General features: G+C 44.2%; 1 protein-coding gene across 2 annotated transcripts in view; it reads right to left on the bottom strand.

Annotated features, from left to right (window-relative positions):
- Positions 1-1,022: 1,022 nt before the first annotated feature.
- The window catches only part of LOC311275060 (chondroitin sulfate proteoglycan 4-like), a gene marked incomplete at its 5' end in the record, with an annotated part of 39,303 nt that continues 27,640 nt past the window's right edge, over positions 1,023-12,685 (bottom strand). For both annotated transcript variants that reach the window (XM_084383252.1, XM_084383251.1), the window contains 16 exons: positions 1,023-2,985; positions 3,482-4,063; positions 4,564-4,716; positions 4,899-5,316; positions 5,436-5,607; positions 5,701-5,896; positions 5,994-6,169; positions 7,445-7,576; positions 7,680-7,878; positions 7,976-8,152; positions 8,491-8,673; positions 8,857-9,042; positions 9,437-9,571; positions 9,824-10,321; positions 10,540-10,632; positions 11,270-12,598. In XM_084383252.1, coding sequence (XP_084239378.1) covers positions 1,879-2,985; positions 3,482-4,063; positions 4,564-4,716; positions 4,899-5,316; positions 5,436-5,607; positions 5,701-5,896; positions 5,994-6,169; positions 7,445-7,576; positions 7,680-7,878; positions 7,976-8,152; positions 8,491-8,673; positions 8,857-9,042; positions 9,437-9,571; positions 9,824-10,321; positions 10,540-10,632; positions 11,270-12,598 — 5,736 coding nt within the window. In that variant the 3' untranslated portion in view covers positions 1,023-1,878. The remainder of the gene's footprint in view (positions 2,986-3,481; positions 4,064-4,563; positions 4,717-4,898; positions 5,317-5,435; positions 5,608-5,700; positions 5,897-5,993; positions 6,170-7,444; positions 7,577-7,679; positions 7,879-7,975; positions 8,153-8,490; positions 8,674-8,856; positions 9,043-9,436; positions 9,572-9,823; positions 10,322-10,539; positions 10,633-11,269; positions 12,599-12,685) is intronic.

Raw genomic sequence — 12,685 nt, 5'->3', positions numbered from 1 at the left:
TTTCAGTGCAGAGGAGCTGTTATCATTTGTTTTTCCTGTGGAGGCAGCAGCAGTCCAGTCCCTGATATCTGACACCAGAGTTCACAGACTGCAGGTCGTGTTACCGCAGTCGCAGGTTCTTCATTATTTAGACCAGCCTCTTTCTCCTCTCTTGCGTTTTTATTTTCTTCTTCACTGTTTTTTGGTAATTATCATTTCAGATGATCATTCTTGGTTATTCTGAATTACCCAATACTTTCACTTCATAAATATGTTCTTAAAATTAGTTTATACATGATTCTTCCACTTCATTCAAGAAACAAAGCTCTCCTGCGCTTTAAATGCTGCACCGAATCCACCAAGTTTTAAAGTTTCACAGCAGGATGATCTGTTGGTCAGGCTGGTCATGGTGTAATTTGAAACATGTATGTACAAACACACAAATTATATGGGTCAGTGCACATCTGGAAACATTCACGTACTGACTTTGATTATTTACCTTGAGGCTAAAGCTTTGTCCTTGATTATAGAATCTCTCTGCCGGCTGAGGCCTACTTTTACAAGTTACATAAAACCTCAAGGTAGTTTATGTAATCGTCACACAATTGTCTATTCTTTACATCGGTTGTATGGCGGTATTTTATGTGTTCAAGCACTCAGCTTATAATGTGTGCGTCATCGCTGTCAGCAGATGAACAGCCTGTTGCTGTTGATCATTAAAGGAGACCTATTATGCTTTTTTCCTTTTCTTCAGTGTTTTATATTGTACTGTATTTCTTGTGCTTGTAAAAGATCTTGAAAGTTAAAAAGGTCAAAGTCTGGGCCAACAGAAGCTTCTCTCTCCCACAGAAATCACTGCTCCTGAAATGCCTCATCAGAATGAGCATAATATGTCTCCTTTAAAAGAGCACAACTACACTGCACAAAAGGACGACCTCTGATCCTCTTTTTTAGTTTTTACTCCACTGACTGTTGTTTGAGCTCAACACACAGACATCTTTAAGAAATGTTTTTATTAAAAATAAATCTTTGACAGTGCATGGCAAAACAGAGGCTGGTGTAAGTGTGACAAGAATATTGAGTTGATCAAGAACCGAGGAAACTAATAATGGCTTTGTTAATACTGTATGGACTACTAGAAACAGTTACACAGCTCGCTGCCTCAGTCAAAGGAAAGGGGAAAGTGCTGAACAGTGAATGACGCCTGTGCAGGAGGGGTGAATGTTATTACAGTACAGCCACTATGATTTACCAGCTGACATAAATGCTTTTGAAGAAGTAACACATCAACTTTATACAGTTACAATTTTGTAGACTACAAACTCACATTGGAGCAAACTTAAAATTTAGCTACACTATTTTTTACAGTAAATGCTTCACTCAGTTTATGTTTCACTTCCTTATTCAGCAACAGTAACGAAAATATACCATATCCATCACAACTATAGACGTGTTTTCAGGAATTAGTCAGACTGTGTTGGTTACAAATATGGTCTTTTTGTAAAAGAAACCATTGAGGTCATGTCTGTGTCACATTATTGGAGTGAAGTTGTGCAAAAATAGGAACAAGCCTTGAAAGGACGATGAGAAACAGCTGCCTAAGCATTAATAATGGATTCTGTTTACTTTGAATAGTACTTGACATCTCCTATAGGCAGCTGGTTAGTGTGTTCAGTTTAAGTTGGTTCAGTGAATTGACTTAAATAAAATGGCATTCATTCATTTCCTACAAAAAAGAAACAATTTCTTTGACAAATGTGCATATTTTGTCCTCTTTTTGAAAGTTCAGAGCAGGTCACATGTGCCTTAGATGTCCCCTCAGTGGTACACACATCACATTTACACCCTTCACACCAAAAAAACACCTGTAAGGCACAGTTTGTCTTTGAGCTACCTCCATCAAACCCAGTACTGGTTCTCTTTAAGAGTCGGAGTCGGGGACCTAGATCTCACAGAGGTCTTTAATCCTATAGTGACGGCTGCACCACCAACACTTTCACGATTGTTCCCACCTCTAATATTCCCATCACCACCTGATCCATCTGCCTCAAATGGCCCCCAGAAGGTCATCCCAGGAGCCAGACTCCTCCTTCTCGGGTTTATGGATACTCTGGGTGAGGCAGGGCAGCTTCTAGGGCCCAGCGGGGTGACCACCACGGAGGGCATAGCCACACTCCGCTCAGCCCGGCCCAGGTAAGGGCTGTCCTCAGTGGGTAACGTCACCGCAGCGATCTGCTGGAGGAGCCGCAGCCGGGCTTTCTCCTTGCGGCGGCGGAACACCAGAATCAAAACTACGAGGATTACGATGAGGAGCAAACAGGCCAGCAGCGGCAGGATGATGAGGAGAGGGTCGGAGGCGGGGCGAGGGAGGACCTCCACGTGGACCGGGTGGGTGTCAGGAGGGCTCGCTGGGCCGTGTTTGTCTGAGACAGAAGGAGTGTGGGGTTGTGGGGCATGACTGTGAGCCCCTCCTGCTCCATCTGCGCCGCTCCCTGATCGTCCTCCATGACTACGTGTGTGGTTCCCCCAGCGACCGTGAGGCCTCAGCCTGTGCTGCGTCCTGTTGTGGTTCTTATGTGACAAAATGTGGGGGGCCAAACCCACCCCGGCCCCGCTGTGCGTCGTGGCTCCCCCTCGTCCACCTCTTCCTCCTTCGGTTGTAGTCCTATTTTGTGTGGGCAGATGGGTTGTCGTGTGTTCCCGACTTGCGCCATCTACTTTATTTGAACCGCTTGGACCATGATGCATCTGGTGGTGGGGAAAGATGGTGAAGTGGAGCTCTCCTTTCGCTGGTTGGACGGTTCCAGCCTTCACTAGGAAGATGAAAGAGTCATTGAGAGGTGTGGCGGGGGCGTGGCCTCGAGCGGTTGCAAGTGCTGATTTGTTGTCGAGGAGCTGGTTGTCACCGTCACTGAGAGTCTCCTCGATGGCGACCCGGCCTTGCACCACATCTCTGAATGTAAACGACTTCAGGACCTCTGATGCTCGGTTAGGGTCATAGGTCATCTGCATACATGACAGACAGACACAGAAGGGAAGAAGATAAAAAACACTGAAATAAGACGTTTAGAGGGGTTTTGACTTTGCTGACCTCCAGTGGCTCAACTTTTCGCCTCACAGCAGTGATGCAGTGGTGTAGTCTCGGGTGTGTCAGTAAACCGTGACATCACAAAGTAGGATGAGGTTACAGCGCCCAATTCTGATTATTCAGCACCACATTATTAGTTACAACAGACTTGAAACTTTGAGCCTGAAAGAGTAGTGAAACACTGATTTTCAGCCTGGTATTGTGCAACTGTTTTAAAGAGTTTAAATTTAAACACAGTCATTTTACAGGCTTACTCATTTTGCTAACACATTCCTGAGATCGGGAAATAGACTTCAGCTGTCTGTGTCTTAAACTGAAAGTAATGCAAAGACAAGCAACTAACACACGGTGCAAAAAATACCACGTGTCAGCTTCCTTTAAGCTCCTTCAAACACTTACAATGAGCAGCTTTACCTTGACTAGTTTTCCATGTTTCGGTGGAGACAGAACCTCAAAGACCGGGTCGGCTCGGCTGATCCTCGCCAGCTCAGAGGCGTCGATCATGGCTTTCCCCAGTTTCACAGCGATGCCACTGGGAACCCTCACTGGCTCCCTCAGGTAGATCAGAGGCCGCACAGTCACCTTCACCGTCTGTGCTGTCACGTTTCCATAGTCGACAGTTGGAGACGAGGCTGACACCAGCACCTGAAAGCTGTCCTCTGATTCGCTGAGTTCAGTCATGTGGTAGACGACACGGCCGAACTGCAGGTCCTCGTGGCGGAAGGTCGTGACTTCCTGGTCGTTAATAGCGATGCGTCCGTGGCGAGGGTGTGAGGTGACGGCGTAGGTGATGTTGGCCGGGCTGCGGCTGTTGATTTGAGCCGCGAGCTGGTTGGTTGTCAGGACAACAGCGGTCCTGCCTTGAACCAATGATAGGCCAGTGTTATTCACCATGGAGACAGACGGCTTTATCACCTCCAAACTGAAGAGTCTGTAGAGCGGACGATGATGACCGTCGGTTACATTGAAATAGAAAACACCTGTTGAGGGCTCACCCTGAAGGAGAGAAGACAGGAAGAAAGGGAATGAAAAGTTAACAGCACGCTTAAAGAAATCAACCTACACTTCTCTTAACTGCATTATCATACAACAATGATGTAAATTTGAAGAGAATAAGAAATGAATGAATGACTTACATATGCAAGCAGGCTAACTTCCACACAATTGCTAGCCAAAAGTCGTGAAAAGAACAATAAATACTACTTTGAAAGGCTCTGATTCTTACTGCATCCACAGGTCACTTTCTATAACATGTAACCTTTTTATGTACAACAAATTTCTATTTTTAAAGCTTTAACTTAATGACACAGTGGAGGACAAAAATCAGAATTCAAACCCCAGAATACATTTCTGTCATCGGCGACCCCTAGTGTCAGTATCAAACACACTGGTAGACAGCGATGCCTGCACATTGTTTAACTTCTGCCACCAGATTCTGTTAATAATCACGTAAAACATGGACACAGTTGCTAAAAATAAATCTCCTGACTCTTCACCTGCTGTATGAAGTGCAGCCGGCCGTGGTTGACGTCATACTGGGTGAAGGAGGTCACTGGCTCCGGTCTCTCCCCCAGCGTCAGGTAGCCATTGTTGGGCCTACTGATCACCAGGTAGTGCAGCTCCTCTGGAGGGGTGTCATGATCCTCAACCTGGACACGGAGATTGACAGGGTTTTATTTTATAAAACTACACCATTATTAAGAAGCAACTGGGTAATTAGAAAAAAAGATATTTTTGGCTTCTATAGGTAGCTTACGTATAGTAGAAGTTTAATTTTGTTTCCTATGATAGTGAGAAAAAAACCTCATTTGCTATCTTAACACTTGCCCACCTGCAGATTATCTGGTCCAACTACGACTCTCTCCCCGACGACAACCTTCATACTCGGGGCTCTGCCCCTGATGAGCGGCGGCTGGTCGTTGACTGGCGTCACCGTGATGTTGAACTTCTCCGTCACAATCAGGCCTTCCTTGACACGGCGATGAGAAATCACGTCTACTGACGAAAGGGAGGATGATGAGGCTGAATAGAGAGGGGAAAAGGAGGAGGAGGAGGAGGAGGAGGAGGAGGAGGAGGAGGAATCAGAGGAGAGAGCAGACAAAGAAGTGGAGGTGGAAGAGGAAGAGGAGAGATCCAAAGGAGCCACCCAGGCCCGAAAAGTGAAGCTGTCGCTTGTCGTCTCTGAGTCATCGTGGATGTATGTGATGCCGAACTTGTTTAGGGTGACCTGGGAGAAATCAGGCTGGGTCCTGACGAAAGAGAAACACAATTGTTTACTGAATATTTGTAAGGTTGTCACTGAAGAGAAGAGGAGTGTAATTTCAGTGTTCCGATAATTTATCGAGACAACTAGAACTGAAGTAAGCACCTGGTGAGGTTGTATCCTCGTACAGACAGAGCCCCGTGGCGCGGAGGGGAAATCACACGGTACAGGATGTGGTGGTCTTTCCTCTGGGGCTCTGGGACTTGCTCGAGGAGATTGGAGGCATCAAGTTTAGACCTGTCAATCATCACCTTCCCTCCCTCAGCCACCACAGCACCTGAATAATAGATACAAACACCTCAGTTGGTCCTCTTAACCTTATATTCTTCCTGGTACAAGTGTGTGTTATCCACACACAGTCACAAAGTACCTGCGTTGTTCAGTAGTCTGGTCTTGTGTTGAGGGTTGTCGTGATGCTCGTTGGCCTGGTAGGAGATTAAGATAGAGAAGGTGTGTGGAGGAAGGAAAGCGGGAGGAGACGACACGGTGAAAGAGAAAGAGTCTGCAGCCGACCATCCCACTGACTCTGGCTTCTTCTGATCATACAAGATGACCCCATCATTCACCTGAGAGACAGAGACAAAGAAATGAAGAGGGAGAATTTTATCTGAATCAGCAAAAGTTTGCCTTTAGCTGCAGAGGCACACAATAATTCATTCCTACCATGCTCTGTGTGAACGTGGAAATGTCTTGTGTGGAGTTGTCGGGCATACGTCGGACCAGGCGACCGAGTTTTGGAGGAGCGGTCACTGCGAACACCACAGAGTGGTTCCGTTTGATGTCGTGGACATCGTTGGTTACGGCCTGAAGCTCCTGCTCAGTGATTGGTGTCACAGAGCCTTCAAAGGTAGCAAAGACACAAGAGAGTTAGAGGAAAATCATTTTGCCTTGCCTTACATTGCCTAATCAGGATTATGTAATCAGTTCACAACAAATAAGTAGCTATAAACAACCCAGATTGCATTTGAAAACAATGTGTCAATAGATTATTGTTACAGTGTCAGGGATTACTTTATTACATGTTTGATTACGTCTTTAAACTACAACATCTTTAAAATTATATATATATTAAAAAAAATGTATATAACCAACCCTCTTTTAAATCACGAAAAGCATGCCTGACATGTTGGGTTACCAACAATAACAACTTACACAAGAGAAAAAGCATCCCACATGTAAGAAGAATACACACAGTACATATTTGTAGTTTGTGCTGCTAAATGAATTTTATTGGCAGTGAAAATGTTTTGAGTTGTTTATAGAAAAAAAAATATTTGTGGAGCTCAGATTTTTGTGGCTGTGTCCATTTTTTTTTGTTAGTATCAAGTGAAATATTTTCAATGTTTTATTTTAAAGTAATCCAAAAGTATTAATATTAGATTTTTTTGTTGAACCCAACTGATTACAAAACTAAACAATGTAATTTGTAGTCAGTATCTAACTACATTTTAAAGTATTCTGACCCAACTCATAAGGTCATTTTATGTTTATATATTTATGATCACAAGGAATATATATTGTTAAAGATATTGTTATTACTGTCTATCTATCAGAATAGCAGCTGCACTTACGTAACCTTGATCAGACAGACTACAGATTAGTGTGTATGTTTACAGGTTAAAACCATCTAACCCTGGAGAGTGGCACTACCAGCCTGGCACCGACTGGGCCCAGAGGGACTGTAACCTGTTTGTGTTTGCCGAAACATAATGCAGCAGGCTAATGCTCAGACATGTGATGCCACCCAGTGCCATTGTTATATTACTGCACTATGTTTGGATCGCTTTCCTTTTCAGATCCTTTAAGAATTAAAGTAAGAATGCTAAGCTAAAACCCACTTTCAAGATAAAAAACTGAGAAAAACATAAACAATGAAAAAGATTATATAAAAAAATATTGTCCTAAATATCTTTTCATGACCTTTAATGCTCTGAATACCAATGTAAACAAGTGGTATATCAATAGGCTGGTTTCACTAAATTCAAAAGTTTGGATTCAAAAACCATTTATACTGTACTTGAGCAGAGAAATGTCTGACTAAGCACCTCTGCTACCATCAGCTGACTGTGTGTAAACCCAGAGTGTTGAACCAGTTTTTTTATTGTAAACCTTACCTGGGTAGACCTCCATCGGATGATTCCTCAGCAGGGTGAGGACCAGAGAGTGGGCAGTTGTGCTAAAGATCTGGCGAGGTGCGAAGTTCACGCCGTCGTTCACCTGGAAGTGAAAGCCACCTGTCAGAGCACCTACACAAGAGCAGAGTCACGTTATCAAACAGAGGGATTATTCCTTCATCTGTTTGTCTAAAAAATCTAGAAAAAATTGCTCTAAATAGCAAAGTATGCTTACCACTGTGCACAAACACCAGTTGTCCAGTTTGTATGTGCTCCTGGGTGAAGTTCAGGATGTGTCTGGAGGGGGCGCTCTTCAGGACCAGGTGGCCGTTGCTCGGTGGTGTGACAACGAACTCCAGCCCCTCAGGCGGAGTATCTGAGTCCTCTGCACTGAGCTCATTTACGGTGATTTCTGTCACTGAGCCCACCCACACCTGAGGCAAAGAGAGATGGAAGGAAAGGTTGAAGATTATCACCTTTAGATGATGTTTAGATGAACATATCCCGTGAGAGTATATTGTCACTCCCCACCTTCAAACCCTTGTTGGCTGCCACAACAGGAGTCTCATCGTTGACGGGCGTGACGTTGACATGAACGGTGCAGGGCAGACTGTGCTTTCTGATTTCCGTCTGATTGGCCACAATGGTGAAGTTGTCTCCCTGTGTGTCGCTGCCATCGTGGATGTAAGAGATGTACTCACGTTCCACCTGCAAACAGAAGTGAGATGGAGAACATTCACGTTGAAGTTGATCCTAACATGATACTGATCAAATAATGTCGAGCAAAACAACAGGAGACTCTCTTTCTCATGCCTCTTAATGGTAAGATGAAATTAAGTGCATCTTAGGGATGACTTTCCTGAAGATCCCCTTGAGGAACACTAAATTGCTGCTTTGAGAAATGGGCATTGCTAATGATCCACCTCTACTGGATCACACCTCAACACTCTTTACAGCAAAGATCTTCGTAATTACCTGTTTAAAAAGAACAATTTCGAAACATGACCTCTCTGTATGTGTGTGTGTGTGTGTGTGCTCAGTCAAACCTCAGTGTGAGTGAAAGCAGTGATGGGCATCCCCGGGATCCGGCTGTGCTCCAAGTGTCCGTGTCGCGGTGGAATGATGACCTGGTACAGGAAGTTCATCTCTGAGAAGTGATGATTGGTGACCTTGATGATGTCAGAGGTGAGCGGCAGGGACGAGCCCTCATCAAGTGTCAAGTCAGACACCTACAAAGTCAACCAGAAGATTGATTGACTGATTGAATGGTTTGTTGGTGGGTCACTCAGTTTGCTCACTGATAAACTGATTCCTCATTTGTGTAATCCTTCGGTTAAGAAAACAAGCTTATCTCCCCTTTCATGCATTTTTTCCTTCCTGAGGATCTGGATATCTAGACACACATTCTTTACCTGTAGAGGGAGCAGGATAGGGATGATATCAATCTCCAGCCTGACAGGTCCGACCTTTGTGAGCCCGTTGGTTGCCTCCAGCAGAATAGAGTCGTTGGTGCTTCCTGCAGCCTGCTGATGGTAAATGATCATACCCTGGTTGATGTCCTCCTGGGTGAAGGAGGTTGTTGGCTGCTCTCTCATGCCCTGCGTGGAGGAACGGAGCAGACAAAATCATCAAGTGCTATTTGTGTGTGAATCTTTTGACACTTGAATGGTGGGTCACAACTGTCACCCATTTTCTTGAGCTCTAAAGGGCTTTTTAGTCCCCTTTTGACCTGTAAACTACTCTGTTTTCATTAAAATCAATAAAATGAGGCTTTAAATCTTTGGTACATCTCTATAACCTTATATATTCATTACTAACTGAGCAACACTTGGAGTTAAAGATTTAAAAGAAAACCATCCCAAGTAACTATTAAATAGAAGTTAAACATTCAAAAACGTCAAATTTGGGTCGGTCTGGTTTGATCAGATTGGAGCCCAATAACTTATTTAGCTTTAAACCCAACAAAAATGTTGGCTGTAAAGAGGACTGTACTTGATAGAGGTGCTGCTGTTCTCCATTATTGTGATGGTGATTGTCGCTGGGCGGAAACCTCAGAAGGGAGCCCAGGGCGGGAGGACTTTGGACAGTAAAAACAATTTCTGAGGGCTGGCTGTCCTCATGAACCACCTGTTCAAAGAAAACAGTACATATTAACAAAAAAGGCTAATGCTAAAAACTATTTATTACATTCAAACATCCCCTTTAACATTGATGCTGTTAATGTCTTTTATGATTTTATTTGTCTGCTGTATGTTTTATCCTATTGTAAAGTGACACATGTTCCAAAAATGTGACACTCTATGTAGATAAAACTGTTATTTATCTGTTATCTGACAGTGAACACAGGATTCATGTACTATGTGATGATAACTGGCTTACCTCCAAGTGCTCCCTGCTTATGGAGACATTCTCTCCCTCGGCCACCACCACTGGATGGTTATTTATGACCGTCGGCGGCCTCTGGTGACTCTCCAGGTAGATTTTCACCGGCACTCCTATGTCCAGATGCACCTCCCTCCTCCCTCTCTCCAGTCGCCTCTCTGTACTCTTCTCCATTGCTCTTGCCGTCACATTGAACCCATCTGACAGCTCGTGGCTGCCGTCATGCTGATACGCCAGGCGCCCTGCCACCAAATCTCTCTGGGTGAATATTGAAATTGCATCTGCTTCTGTTACAGTCTCTTGATCTCCATCGTTAAAGCAGAGCACACCATGTTTGGGTGGAAGGAAGACCTCAAACGTCACTTCCTGTGGGTCTCGGATGTCGAGGTTGCTGAAGACGCTGAGGTTAGCAGAGGTCAAGGTTGTGATCCCGCCTCGCTGGACGGTGAGGCCTGTGTTGTTCTCAACCTGGAGGTAAGGATCCTGAGCCATCACCTACACCAGCGCGTTACAAAGCAGAGACAGACATGTATTATTTATTATTTAAAGCAGCATCACTAGGCTTTATACTGTATATTTGAATGAAAATCTAAATATGAAACAAACTATCATAACTTGGAAAAAAAAGCATCTTGCCTCCAGCATTTTTCCTGTAAAAACATATAAATAAATGAAACCGTAAAATACACAAAGTGTGAAGATATTATAATCACCTCCAGCAGTGTTGATACGTAATGTTTCCCGTCTGTTACGAAGAGCACAAAACGCCCAAAACTTACTCCTCTGTGGACGAACAGCACCTTTTTCTGAGCGAAGAGAAAAGAGGAGGAGATGATGACAGAAGAGTAAAATGCTGCTTCAGATAAAAAAAACAGCAAAAAAACTGAAGAAACATTAGTATTACTCTTACTCTTTATCTAAAAGTAAAAAGCAGCTGGATTTGCTTTTTAAAGTGGTTATCAGATCCTCAAACATCATCTAAACCTGCCTTCCTGCACACCTAACCAGCGTTGGGACTACAATTTTTGCAGCTTTCCAAAACTGATAATCTAAAAGTTACGCCCACTTCATGCAGCTGCTGACCAGGTGTGTTTATAGGAAACTATGGATTTGTACAACCAGGTGTAGCACATAAATACCTTTAAGGAAAGACTATCTGAAAGTGTGTGCCCTCACCCTCATTTTTATGATTCACCGCATCCCTGTGTACTGTATTTGTACATATTACAGCATGTGTTTACCTTTAGATTCATATTTCCTGTGAACTAGTTCAACTATTAAAAAGCTTCATCGGTTCTTCTGGGAAGTTGCAAGGCTTTCATCCATTATTTGCATCAGTCAGACGTTTAGGATCACTAGAGGTTTGTTGAAATTATGACCAAGCAGTCCTAAATATTTTACCACCCATACAACCAAAGCTCTTGACAAATAAGATGTGTTTACCTGCTCGAGGTCCCGCTGTGTGAACTCGTACAGCTTGTGACTTGTATCGCTGGCCAGCACTAACTCTCCCATGGGAATCCCTCTCCGCGTGTACACCAACCAGCTGTCCTCAAAGTCCGAGTCATCGTCACGATAACGAAGGTCATTCAACGTCACCAACCTCTGCCCGTCTCGGGCCACATGGAAAACTTTATCGACAACCCTGACAGGTCTCTGATCATTGACGAGCTGCACAGAGATATTAAAGGTGTGTTCGGCTTTGTTTTTATCCTCCTTCTTGTTGGTGTGTTTGTGCGGTTTGTAAACCATTATTTGAAAAGTAAAGGAATCCTGCTTGGTCTCGCTGTCATCGTGAACGTACATGATCCTCTCCTCAATGATATCCTGATTTGTGAACGTCTTAATGTTGTCGTTGATGGAAGTTGAGTTGGAAAGGTTGATCCTCCGTATCTGCCCGTGCCTGGGGCTCACTGTAATGCTGTAGTGGACCTCCCGATTACTTGCTGTGTGAGTGAACAGGATATCTTTATTGATGACTTTACTTCCTCCCTCCATGATTGACAGGCCTTTGTTTACAACCGTGATGGAAGACGACTCGGCTTTGATGTTGATTCTGAAGTCATAAGCTGCTGAGTTGGCATGTGATGAAAACACCTGGAAGCTGAACGTGTCTCTTGTGTCATCCTGGAGCCTGGTGAGCAGCTCGTACTTCACCAAGCCATCTGTGATGTTCCTTTGGCTGAAGGTTGAGTTCCTTTGCAGAACTTTGTTGTTGAGGAACAGTCTCCCTTTCTTTGGCGCTGTTAGGAGCCTGAAGAAGAGGTCGCTCTCATTGAGTTTAACAACCTTAGAAATCGCATGGAGATCCTCGGGAGTGACAGCTGCAGTCTGAACACCGTTCAGCTCCATCTTGCTGCGTGTGACCTTGAAGTGGATCCAGCGTACCGCAATGAGGAAAACAACCTCCTCTGTGGCCTGGGAATCAATGCTGATTTTACATTTGAAGTGATCAGTGATGTTGCTCCCAGTCTGAAGGCCATGGTAAGTGTTGACATATCTGATCCGTTCTTTTTCAAGAAGCTTCTGAGAGAAGGAAGTTGTCGGTTTCCATTCGCTACTTGAGTGTAACCGCTGCAGCTCACCAAACTGTGGCAGCTCAGTAACGTCATAGAGGATATCCACTGCCTGATCAGCCACATTAACTTGTACTGCAAGGTGATCGGCTGTGATGATGGAAGCCCCGCCTTGGTTTACCTCCAGCCCGGTGTTATTCACTACTATGTGTTCAAGAGGCACCGCCATAATCCTCAATACTACTGTGTTGCTCAACTGTGGAAAGGAGAGGGAACATGAAACACCAGAGGTGAGGATAGGAAATGATTCAAGACAAAGGCATCGGAAACAAGGGAGGAGAGG

This window comes from Pagrus pagrus, assembly GCF_965226575.1.
Source record: "Pagrus pagrus genome assembly, chromosome: 19".
Classification (NCBI taxonomy): Eukaryota; Metazoa; Chordata; class Actinopteri; order Spariformes; family Sparidae; genus Pagrus; species Pagrus pagrus.
Note: the sequence above shows the minus strand (reverse complement) of the source record. Positions and strands in the feature narration are given on the sequence as shown.